At 51.6% G+C, this 12,114-nt stretch overlaps 2 protein-coding genes across 6 annotated transcripts in view; one reads left to right on the plus strand and one right to left on the minus strand.

The window, feature by feature from the left end:
- Nucleotides 1-8: 8 nt before the first annotated feature.
- SELENOM (selenoprotein M) lies at nt 9-2,618 on the minus strand. The gene is made up of 5 exons (XM_039861766.1): nt 2,396-2,618; nt 1,118-1,153; nt 878-912; nt 431-509; nt 9-351 (listed from the first exon to the last, which is right to left on the minus strand). Exons 1-5 carry the CDS (start codon nt 2,513-2,515, stop codon nt 193-195), a joined length of 429 nt encoding a protein of 142 aa, XP_039717700.1. The 5' UTR covers nt 2,516-2,618; the 3' UTR covers nt 9-192.
- Nucleotides 2,619-9,449: 6,831 nt separating this feature from the next.
- Nucleotides 9,450-12,114, plus strand: part of INPP5J (inositol polyphosphate-5-phosphatase J) — a 9,486-nt gene continuing 6,821 nt past the window's right edge. Inside the window, exons 1-2 of one of the 5 annotated variants that reach the window (XM_039862021.1) lie at nt 9,451-9,594; nt 11,238-11,293. In XM_039862021.1, coding sequence (XP_039717955.1) covers nt 9,505-9,594; nt 11,238-11,293 — 146 coding nt within the window. In that variant the 5' untranslated portion in view covers nt 9,451-9,504. Of the gene's footprint in view, nt 9,595-11,237; nt 11,294-11,777; nt 11,888-12,114 lie in introns of all 5 variants that reach the window. The other 4 variants (XM_039862017.1, XM_039862019.1, XM_039862018.1 and 1 more) reach the window with 4 other exon arrangements.

Raw genomic sequence — 12,114 nt, forward strand, 5'->3', positions numbered from 1 at the left:
GAGTCTCATTTAAGACGAAAAGTGATTTAGTGTTGCTGAGGAGGGAATAAGGGGGGTTGAGAGAAACTCCCAACTCTATCCCTGCCGGCTTGGGGACGGGGCGTCGGCCCTCAGCGAGGGAGGTGTTCCCGGGACGCTGAGCGCTTCATTCTGTCCCCAGGGCTCAGGCAGGGGGATGCCGCGCTCCGGGACCTACAGGTCAGCGCGGTCCGGAGCGCCCTCGGCGGGCCTAGCGGGCGCCCGCAGGTATTCGGGGGGCACAGGGTCGTCGGGCGCCGCCTTGCGATAGAAGCCGAGCTCCTGCACCAGTGCGTTGATCTCCTTGCGGGTCATTTCACTGAGTGGGATTCGCTTAAGGGGAAAAAGATCCGGGTCAGCCCACCAGGCGCTGCCTCTCGTCCCGCCCCCCGTCCACTTCCCAAGGCCTCACCTCTAACTCCTCGTAGCGGTGGCCCAGCAGCACAAGCTCTGGGTCGGCCCCCGGGAGATGTTTCATTACCAGATTGTGGCTGGAGAAGGTGTTAAGGAGGGTAGTGGTGGGAAGAGGCAGGTGGGAGCTCTCAGGACCTTGCTGACGTGAACAGCACAGCCTCGTTCACCGAGGTAGGGCAGAGATCCCCATTTACACATAAGGAAATTAGGGTCTAAAGAAGTAAAGAGCCCTCTCCATTCCTATATCTGTGGCAATCCTCACTAGTCAATTTCATTGCCTACCCAAATTAGAGACCATCTCGTAATTCTCTGGGCAGCCGCTACCAATCAATTCCATTTGTCATACTAAAACCATTTGTCATCCTATCTATCTGTGAAGTCAAGTGTAAGATTCTCTCAGATTCCCTCCCCATTCTCCCTCACCCAGAACGCAGAAGAAGGATACTACAATGGGATGTCCTGGGTGACAAAGGCTTTCACCTGGGGAGGAACCAGAGCATCAGACCCCAACCCCCTCCAGGTACTGATGGAAAACTGAAGCCCAGTGAGGTCACACAGCGAGTCAAGTGCAAGCTCCTGACCCCCAGCCCAGAGATCCTCCCTCACCCAATCATTGGAATCATGTTGCCCACCCCCTAAGAGGCTCAAGGGAGACAGAGCTGGGGACCCCTTCCTTCAAACTCACCTCTTTCAGGCGGTTCAGCTGTCATCCCCCACAGGTCTGGTAGGACAAAAATGGGATAGGTCACAAGTCCCTCATACCCGCCCCAAACACACCCCAAGGCCATTTCACCCTCATCCCCTAGTTGGGTCAGGCTGTGGATTATCCCTAGAACAGCTGTTCCCAAGGTGTGAAGATGGAGGCCCCTTGTGGGCAGAAGGGGAAACTCTGTACAGTTGGAGAAACAGGCCTAGGGATACCAAGTGAAAAGAAGAGCAAGGTCAGAGACTCAAAGGGCACTCACCGACCTTAGGGCTCTTGCCTGCAAACTTTACTAACTGTTGACTCACTCTCAATGTCCAAGAAAAATGATCACCCTTCTCTCAGGCAGTCGAGACTTGGACCTCGCCTTTGGCCCCTAGAGCCTCAGAGCGGAGCAGAGCATAGGAAAACAGCTCAGAACTAACCTGGGCACCCTCATTAGAGACATCTGCCATCTGGTCCCTATCCCGCCCCACGCAGAGCTGGCCCTCCCTGCCACCAGTGGCCCAGCCCTACAGACCATCTGGTTGCTTCCCGGAAATGGGAGGATGGAAGGGCCCTCCTTGCACTCCCTGAGGGAAGAGGGGCACCTCCCAGCAGGAATCCAGACCCTGGAACCACTCATTCTAGTCCTCCCTTCTCCTCCTGCCTCCCTTTTGTCGGACAGCCAACTAAGGCCCAGAGACCGGCTGTGATGATCCAAATCACATAGCAAGACAGGGACTCTGGCAGGAAATTTCCTCTAGGAGGGGAGCGAAGATGGGTTGTGGGCTGCTGTGGAGTAAGTATTGGTAATGCAGTTCCGAGCCCCCTTCCCCCTGGCTCCTGTATGGTGGGGGTGGCACCCAGAAAGTCATCCCATCCCCAGGCAAAGGGAGAGAGACCATTTGGAACTGGGGTTGGGGAGGAATTCCAGGAAGAAGTGAAGCAATGGGGGGATGGGAAGCTGGGCTCCAGAGGACAGGTTTGGGAGAGTCATAGGCCAGGAGATTTAGGGAACAGGGTCGATGTGTCTGGGGGCCCACTGTAGGATCGGATGGGAGCCAGGGAGGAGTTCGGATTTCCAGGCCACAAGATCAAGCGTCTCGGACTTCCATGGTGGGTGCTTCCTGTGGCTGGGGCGTAGGAAGGATGGTCCCGGAGCCGATGGAGACTTGGGAGTCAGGAGGGTCTTGGAGCCAGAGCGGGCGCTGGTTCTAGGCTAAGGGGCCGCAGGGCTCGGGGACGGTGGTCCCCAGGCTAGAGGACCAGCGCACTCACCTCCACCCGGCCTCGGGCCAGGCGGTGCAGACGGTTCCAGTCGGGCCGGAAGGTGGTAGTAGCGGCCGCGAGTGCCGCGAAAAGCAGCAGCAGGGGTGGTGGAGGCAGCGAGAGGCGCATCGGAACCGGGACGCAAAAGATCCGCAAGCTAGAAATGAAGCACCCGGCCTCTGCGCCACGTCTGGGCCCGCAGGCTGGCCCCGCCCCCGTGCGAGGCCCCACCCAGCCTGGGACCACGCCCCCAGTTCCTTGTCTCCGCCCAAGGGCTTGCAGGGAAGATGCCGTCCGCTAGCTTCCAGCGGGATTCGGGCCCTTTTCTGGCCCTCAGGCCCTTACTTTCTCAGTCGCGTGAGCGTACACGCTTCCTCTACTAAGACCGTGAACGCTCCGGCACTATGAGGCCAGACAGTGCCACCTCACTCCTGCAGGGGGCGCTGGAGGGATGCAGACGGACACGAGAGTTTCTGGGCCAGACACTCCACTTCAAGATGGAGAAACAGATCTGGGGAATTCTTATTTATGTTTCTTAATCTCTCTGGAAGAAATTTCGATTAGGGTTTTAATTCCCTGGAGCACACATTGTGGCAATAGGAATATTACATGCTCCATAGGAGCTGGGAGGATAAAAGCGTTAATACCCACAAAGTGTCTTAGCACAGAATCTGACATAGTGTTAAGTTTTCATTATTTCATTCCTTACTTCATAAAGGCCCTATGAACTCCATTTTTCAGGTTAGGAAATAGGCCCAGAAAGATAAAAAATGTTTAAGTTGTGAATCTGGAATTTGAAAGGTCTTTCATGAAACGAAAGATGACAAAATCAGGATGCCACCTTCCCTGTTCAAGCCCAAAGCCGACTAAGTAAATTGATCACGGTGCACGGTGTTCTTTACCACTAAATCTGGACTAGAATTTAGAATCCTTCTCAATATCAAATCAAGGTTGCATTGTGACTTTCATGGACCCTAGGCGTTTTTGCTTTTCTAGGCCCCTTCCTTCATTAAGAAAACGTATTAAAAGTTGGATTTTACAACTACTTTGATTTTTAAAAAATGTATAATCCAAGTTGAATTCATTATTATGTATTTATTTTTTCTTCTGATTTCAAAAGAAATTAAAATTAAAACATTTTTGTGAACCCTTAAAAGTATTATGGGCCCTAGACACTGAGCCTAATGAATATCAAGTCTGCACTAAGCCCTTGCTCATACCCTGCTACCTTCCATTCACTGACTTGACTATAATAATAATAGGCTTAGAGCTGTTATTTAATATCCATTCATTATAAATACAGGAGGACACTGTAAATATAATTGTTTCTGTCCAGACTATTGACACAGTAGGCTAAGTCTAACACTCTATGTACTGCTGTGGGAGTGTGAATTCATCCAAGCTTTCTGAAGAGCAATTTTAACTCAATAAATCAAAATCCTAAAAACATTTATTTGATCCAGTCATTCTACTTTTCAGACCCGAACTAATCATTAGAGGGGACTGACCAGTTGTTAAGTCAAGCTTATTTATCATGGTGAAAAACTGGAGATACAATCTAAATATGTCACATCAGGAGGATGAATCAAATAAATGATGATACCTCCATAGGATAAAAAAAACATGCAATTATTTAAAATGATGTAGCATAGTGCTGAATGACATGGAGAATGTTCATTGTTGTGGTATAAAATACAAAAAAAAATGCTATGAAACGGTAATATCAGTTGGGAGTTGTGATGCTCTGGGCTTCGAGTCACAGAAACCCCAAGTTAAACTGACTTAAACAATAAAGAGAATCTGTTGGCTCAAATAACAAAAAGTCCAATGGCAGGGAGGACTTTAGGTGAGGTTTGATCCAGGTGACAAAGTTACCTGATCTCTCCATTTTCTTTCCATAGTGTCAGCTTATCATTAGATTAGTTACCTACATGGTGTCAAGACAGCTGCCAGCACTAACCAGGACCACAGACTTCTTCATTCACATCTAATCAAGGGGAAATCATCTTTTTTGGTAACCTCTCACAAGAGAAAAGAAGCTTTCTTTCCCAAAAGCTCTCAGCAAAAGCCTCCTTATATCTCACTTGACCAGTCATGTGGCTGGAGGAATGGGAACTATGTATTGGCTTAACCAATTGAGACTCATTCCTGAAGCCTGTCAAGGATGTGGGCTGCAACTTATTTTATGAAATATGTATATGTAAATATATATGCCTAGACCAAAAACCAAATCTAGAAGGAAACAACTCAAGAAGTCAAAATGGTCATTTCTTGGTAGATAAAATTATAGGTGAATGTTTTTCTTTTTACGCTTTTTCTGTATTTTCTATAATAAATATCTATTACTTAAACACAGATAGTAAACTTTGTTTACATAAACAACTGGACATATGCCATGATCTCCTTCTACCCTACCCCCTACCCAGCAAGGGCCTCAGAGTGGCTGAAGCTAGAGGCCCCATGGAGCCTGTGGTTTTTTTGCTGACAGAACAAAACCTCAGAGCCCTATGCGCCCATGTTGTTCACTGGATAGATGCCACCAAACCACTCTCATTGCATTAACCTGGACGCTGCGGCCTGGAGGGGCCACAACCTGGGCTGCTGAGGGTTGACTAGCCAGCCAGTGGAACCAGCGGTAGAGACACTAGCCACAACACTACCGGGAACATTCTGGCATCAGCAGCCATGGGAGGCCCAGGACCTCCCAGAACAATCTTTGCTCATAATCCATTCTCTTATGTGGCACTTTGTAATCTGCCAGCAGGTTTCCTCAAGTGGGGCTGAGTTTGGAGTTTAGTCTGTGATGGGGTCAGGCTCAGTCAGGGTCAGAGTCAGCCATTAGCCTAAGGTCAAGGTTAGAACTGAGTCTTGGGTTGGAGTTGGGGCTCAGTCAACGATTGGGCTTAGGACTCATTCTGTGACAGGATCAAGGCTCAGTCGATGACTATGCTTAGTGCTCAGCCTTTGACCAGGTTCAATGCAGTCTGAGGTGAGGGGTCAATGTTTGACCAGAGCTGTGTGACCCAGGTTCAGAGCTCAGTTTGAAGTCAGGTTTCAGTCAATGGATTAGGCTCAGGGCTCAGTCTGCCACCAGACTCAGGGTTTAGTTAATAACTAGACTTGGAGTTAGTCTAAACTTGGGGTTAGGGCTCAATATAAAATCAAGGGTTTGTCTAAACTAGGATTAGAGTTCAGTCTGTGACTATGACTCAGTATTAGGCTACTATTTGGGCTCAATCTAGGTCCAGAATTGAGGCCTCAAATTGGGATCAGCCTTAGCAAGGCTTGGATCAGACTCATTGGTAACTAGAGTCAGGGCTCAATCTAAGGCCATGGTCGGGTCCAATCTAGAGCTGGAGTAGAGGCTGTCTTGGCATGGGATCAGGGCTCAGTTAACACCAAAATTTAGGCTCAAATTGGATCTGGGATCAGGGCCAGGGTTTAGTCTGGCTCTATGCTCTGTTCTGAGCTCCAAAAAAAAAATTTCTTAAGACATGGGAGCCCAGAGCAGGTCGACCTGGAAGAAATGAGAGCCCCCAGGCAAGCTTATGTCCCTGCAGTAAGCCTCTCCTTGCCTGCTGAAGCCATGTGTCCTAGAGCCTTCTAACCTACATGGCTCTGCTGCCCGAGATCCCCTCGCACCAGAATAAAAATAGCCACTCACTTTAGAGCAGCTGACAGCGGGTGCCAGGATGCCTGGGAGGAGGGGGAGCTTAGGAGAGGGAGGGGGTATGCCTGAGCGCAGCCCCAGCTGTGTGACCTTGAGAAAGTCACTCCTCTTCCTTGAGCCCATTTCCTGAGGGACAAAATGGAAGGTAAAGATGATTCATGCCCCAGAGGGTAAGAATAAGAGGACAGTGATATAACACTGTACCCATAAAGAACCATGGAGTGAAATTTTGGGAGGAGAAATGCTCCTGCATGCCCTGTATATTTTCTCTTCTGGGAAGCCCTCCCTAATGCTTACCTTTTCCACTTTCCCCAATACCTGTGGCACCTTCTACATCTCGAGACATTTCTCAGATAGTAGCCACAGTGTGACTTCAAGCCTCATGGTGGGCCTGGGTCAGGGTGACTGGGAAGCAAAAGAGAGGACAGACCCTTCTTTGCCATTATCATTGGCAGGAGCCCTTGGGAGGCAGATCGAGGAAAAAGGTGAGGAAAGAGGAAGACGTATATACCAGTTCATGTTGTATTACTCTGAGTCAAAGGGCCATGAGGGTGTATGTGCAGGTTGTTCATCCTTTCACAGCTGGAACCTTCCACACTCCATACCTTTGTACCTGCTGCTCTTTCTGCTTCTCAAGGCATTTCTCCTCTTTTCAATGTGGCAACAGACTCTCCTTCAAAGGAAAGGTTCAGGGGTCACCTCTGCGTAGAAAAATTATCCACTATCTCCCTGGGAACCCCATTCTGTCCCCTACTGGCTGTGTAATCTCTGGGCCTCAGTGTCTTCCTCTGTCAAATGGGGATCTTGCTACCAACCTCCCATGGTTACTATGGAGAGTAAGAGAGAACCTGCCAACCACCAGCTCTGTCCTTTCCTATTCCTGACCCAAACAGCCTGAAGAGTAGCACTGAGTTTCCAGAAGGGGGCTGGACAAGCTGTACTCTGTGCCTCAGTATCCGTCCCACCCCCTGGGGTGAGGAAAGGGAGCGAACCAGCAGGGGGGCGGTTCTCCCTGGCAGCTGCCCCCGGCCTGCCGCCCTGAGCCCCAGAGCCTGTTATCAACCTCCTTAGTCATCACTCCAGGAGCTCAAATATAGCTCTTAACCTACTCTTTTCTCAGCTAGAGTCCGCCCCCCACCCCCTTCCTCTGATAAGGCCATGTCTGGGGCTCAAAGCCCCTTCCCCTCCCCCTCAGGAATACAACTACACTGGGCCTCAGTTTCAGTATCCACCAAATGGGCAGGTTGAAGATAATGATGATGGTGATGATGATGATATTGATTATGAGAACTCTAGAGCAGCTTCCATTACTGAGAACTTACTAGTGCCAGACTCTGTGCTGAACACTCCATATGTATTATCTTGTTGAATCTTCACAGCAACCTTAAGAGGTATCTACTGTTTTTATCTCCCTTTTACGAATCAGGAATCTGAGTGACTTTCCCAAGTAAGTCAGTGGCAGGGCCAAAAACAAAGTTCCCTGCAGGGTTTGAGCTCAGTGAGGGGAGATGATTCAAGATCCTGGGCTGCCCATTGGGGCACAGGAGCCCTCTGCACACTCATTTGCATGACATTTGCCTGGCTTCCGAAGGGCATTGATGCCCTTGTCCCAGCCCCGATGGACGGTCCCAGGGACCTGGATCTGGCCCCCACCTCTTCCAGGAATGCACCAGAAGCCAGGTACTCTGGTGGGGCGAGGAGGTGTCTCAGTTTTCTCATCTGTTAAAAAGGACTCATAGGGCTGGACAGGGTAAGTTCAGACTTTTCTTTCCTCTCTGGTGGTATGCACACTGCTACCACATCTCTCACCTCCTCCTTCACTACCATCCCGACCTTCACCTCCACCTCCACCACCACCTCTTCTTCCGCCAATATAACACCTCGCCATCTCTTCTGCCCCATCTCTCCTCCACTTTTACTATCACCCTCATCACAATTACCACCACCCCTTCATTCTACTCCCTCTACCACCATCAACATCTGTACTTTTGTTATCACCTCTTCCATTGCCATCACCCTCACCTCTACTACCTCCCCCATCGCTGTCAGCCCTGAACCCCCATCATCATAATTACATACATCATTATCTCCACCACTGCAGTCTCCTCCCCCATCACCACCGTCATCACCTCCATCATCACCATCCAAAAACCTTTCAATCTCAGGATCCTAATATGATATGGGTCTCCCCTTCTGCATATGCCAGCCTCACAGAGTTAACGGCCCAGAAACACAGACTAGACCCAGAGAGAATCAAGCAGAGATGAGAAGCCCATCCAGAGGAAGTGAATGAGGCATCTGTCTACATGACTAACATGTAGCAGACCACACAGGCCTACGAGGTGACCGTTGACCAACAGGTATCTCTGGGCACAAAATTCAGAATATTTTTTGCCTAAACTAAGTAAGATTACTCTAAGCAATCCAGCAATTCTGGATCCATTGCCATCCCTGAAACCTGTTACTCATTTACTCTTCTCACTTATTAATTCATTCATTCAGCAAACACTGCCCTAGGCCTACTAGAGACCAGGTCCGGTGCTGGGTCTTGGCCAAACGAGCTCCCCGCCTGTTTTTGACCTTCCTGCCAGTCTGTTCTTCAATTGCTGGCCCTTCTCCACCCCTTCTTCCAAATACCTCAATTAGCTCCTACTAGTCTTTAGTCACCAAGAGCACTCCATTTCTTCACGGAAACTCAAGAGACCTCCCCAGCTTACCAGGTGACCTTGAACTTGTCCCCCACCCAAACTGCACCCACTAAGTACAGGAGAAAGGAAAGCTAAGAGGACTTGGGCTGGGATGGGCCTGGTTGTGGGGACATCCTAGAGCAGGCAGGGAGGTGTCTTGCAGAAGAGGAGGGGCCAGCGCTGGGTATGAGATGGGAAAGGACTCCAGTAGCTGGAGCCTGAGTGTCTGGCTCCTGTTTGGGAAGGATAGAGCCAGGCAGGGGGCAGGCGCCAAGGCCTGAAAATGGGGCAAGGGTGGGGGCCAAGGCAAGTCCTGAGCTGGCAAGGCATCAGGAAGGTCACAGGATCAGGGCAGGGACTCAGGTGTCCCTGAGGCCCTGAAGAGGGTATTGACCTCTGAGCTGCTTGTCTCTCCCTTACCCTCAGGTGTATCAATGCCCCACCCTTGAGCAAGGGCCAGCCAGGCCTACTGGGCTGGGGGCAGTGCAGACAAACAGCTTTCTCCATGCTGCCAGTTGGGCCCCAGGCCAAGCCAATAGGCACACTTCGCCACACTCCCATGGCTATTTCAGCCTCAGAAGCCAGCTTGAAGGGTTCTTAGGGGTAGACCACCTTGCCCTGGCCACCTCTAGGTTGGAACATGGGTGCCTGTGCCTTTAAATTCTCAGCAGGTTGAAACGGCTGATGACATCACTGGTTCCCGGGAGCGGAGGAGCTGGAGCCAGAGCCCGAGGGAGCCCTGGCTGCTGGGGGCTGCAGACATGGAGAGCCACAGCAGCAGTAGCAGCAAAAGGCCAGGGACCCGGGCTGGCCTGGGCCCCTTGCCTATGCCCCATGGAGTACCCTCTAAGGTAAGAGCCCTAAAACCGAGCCTCCCCATTTCTGATCATTGGTCCCAACCCCCCCACCACTACCACCACCAAACTACAGGCACCTTGGTGCCCCTGCCTCAGGGGCTGGAACTCTCCTCTGCCCACCAAGCAGGGTTGGGAGAACAGGGCACCCTGGGGCCTGAGTGGGCAGTGATGGGACACTCGGAGAGAAATGGAGTTAGCTATCTCCAAGAGACCCCAGGAGAAGACTGAACGGGGTGTTAGGGGACCCAGCTGGGCTCCAGCTTTGCTGTGTGACCTTGGGCAAGTTGCTTGTCTTCTCTGAGCCAATGCAAAATGGGGAGGCTTGTCCTCGAAGACTAAAACTGTGACATCTTGGATGTCTAAGTTGTCAGTGCTGGAGGTGGTATGGTGGTTGGTGTGGAGGGATGCAGAGTAGGACACTTGGAACCACGGAGGATGCCCAAAATGAAGCCTTAAAGAGCTGAGTTTGGGGAGGGAAGTGGAGGCAGAGTTTCAGGTTCTCTGAACCGAGAAGGACACGGGACGCAGACAGACTGCATCTCTGGAGGAAGGGATGGGGCCACGCCAGGGCAAGCGTAAACCTTCTTCTGCCCTCCTTGGCAAAGGACACTTTCTCTTGTCTTCTGGAGACAGGGGTATCAGAAAAAAGGGACAGATGGGAAAGGGTGAGGAGGTCCCATGCCCCCCAGTCTAGCTACTGGACAAAAAGGATACCTGCTTATCTGTTCTTATATGTTGGGGAGAGGGTGAAGAGGATAAAAGGGTATAATCTGGGCACAGAGAGGTGTGATGCCAGAATCAACAGAATCTGGAATTGCTTTGAATGTTAGAATCACACTTGGTGAGGACAGACTATTCCATAAGGCTCAAATTAAATCCCAGCAAATGTTACACTCATAAATTGCAGAAAATATGAGACCAAAGTTTCCCAGGAACTGGGTGTGGCCAGGGACCCTTCATCAGGATCCTTTGCTTTACAGACAGGGAAACTGAGGCCCTGGACAGAGAGGTGCTTGCCTAAGGTCACACAGAGCTAGATTTAGAATAGATGTGGCCATTCTCATCCCCAGGTTCTTGCTCCCTCATGGAGCTCTGGGAATGGATGAGGACAGAGAAGGCTGTGACCAAGGTTTGGAATGTTTGGTGGAGAGAATCTGGGGGTTCCTGGAAACAGTGGAGAAAGGGAGGGGTATTGAACAGGCTGGACCTAGGGTGTCCAGAGTGGGCAGATGTGGGGTGTCGGGTCAGTAGCCCTTGACCAGGGGAGCAGCAAAGACTGCAGTGAGTTTGCCCAGGGAAGTTGACTCCAGCCACCCAACACTCCAGGGTGGCCAACGTGAGGTTGCCAGCCAGCAAGGTTCAGGCTCACGCTCTGCCTCAGTTGGGTCAGGGGGACCTTAGTTTCCCCACCTCTAAAAAGATATCATACTTGAGGGAGGGGATAAGGTTCTGTGTCCTGTTTCCCCCCAAAGAGAAGCTGATTTGCAGCAGAATGGATCTAAGTGAGAAATTAGGAAAGACTTCTTTGGAAAGATGTACCTTTCTTAGCTAGATGGAGTCTGCTGGGGTCTACATGGAAGTTGGGGCCTAAGCCCCTGGTTAGGGTTACCCTGTGTCTTTAACTTGTCCTCTACAAGGTGGACTCAAGTTTTCAGCTCCCAGCCAAGGAGAATGCAGCCCCAGTACCCTTGGAATCAAGGATGGCTCCGGTACCTATGGGGCCACGAGCCACTATGCCACCTTCCTCAGAGGGGACAAGGCTGGCTCTGGAGTCTCCTCAATCTATCCTGGCTTCACTATCTACCCCTGGAGGGCAGAAAACAGCTCCCGCCTGCTGCAGCTCCAGCCTGGCTCCAACATCTGTGGGCCAGTTGGTGATGTCTGCCTCTGCTGGGCCGAAGCTTCCTCCAACAACTTCAGGTTCAGTCCTGGCTCTGACATCCCTGGGGCAGCTGGTGATGCCAGCCTCAGCCAGGCCGAGACTGCCCCCAGCGACCCTGGGGCCCAGGCCAGCTCCAACATCCAGGGACCAGAAGCAGGTGCCACCTGCCTCCGTGGGACCCAAGCCAGCACTGGGCACTTCAGGCCTGAACCTGGCCCTGGTGTCTGAGGAGAAGCCTCCACAGCCTCCCTCCAACTCTTCTCCAGTGCCCAGTCCAGTTCTGTCGCCCTCTCAGGAACAGATCCTGGCTCCAGCATCCATGGCATCAGCCCTGGCCTCTGTGGGACGAACACCAGCTAAAGAGAGGGATGCCCCAGCCCCTAGACCTCTCCCCTCTTCTGACGGGTATCTCCAGCCTCTGGTTCAGGCACCCAGTCCTGCAGGCACCCCATCCTTGATCCAAGCTCCCCCAGACCCCCGGATCTCTCCCTCCTTCAGAGCCCGGCCTGAGGCCCCCAGAAGCAGCCCTGAGGATCTTGTCCTGCCTCGGCCACCCCAGACCCTGCCCTTGGATGTGGGCCAGGGCCCTCCGGAGCCTGGCACTCGTTCCCCAGGACTTCTGTCCCCCACCT

The sequence above is a fragment of the Pteropus medius genome, unplaced genomic scaffold, assembly GCF_902729225.1.
Source record: "Pteropus medius unplaced genomic scaffold, Ma_sr-lr_union100, whole genome shotgun sequence".
In the NCBI taxonomy this organism is placed as follows: Eukaryota; Metazoa; Chordata; class Mammalia; order Chiroptera; family Pteropodidae; genus Pteropus; species Pteropus medius.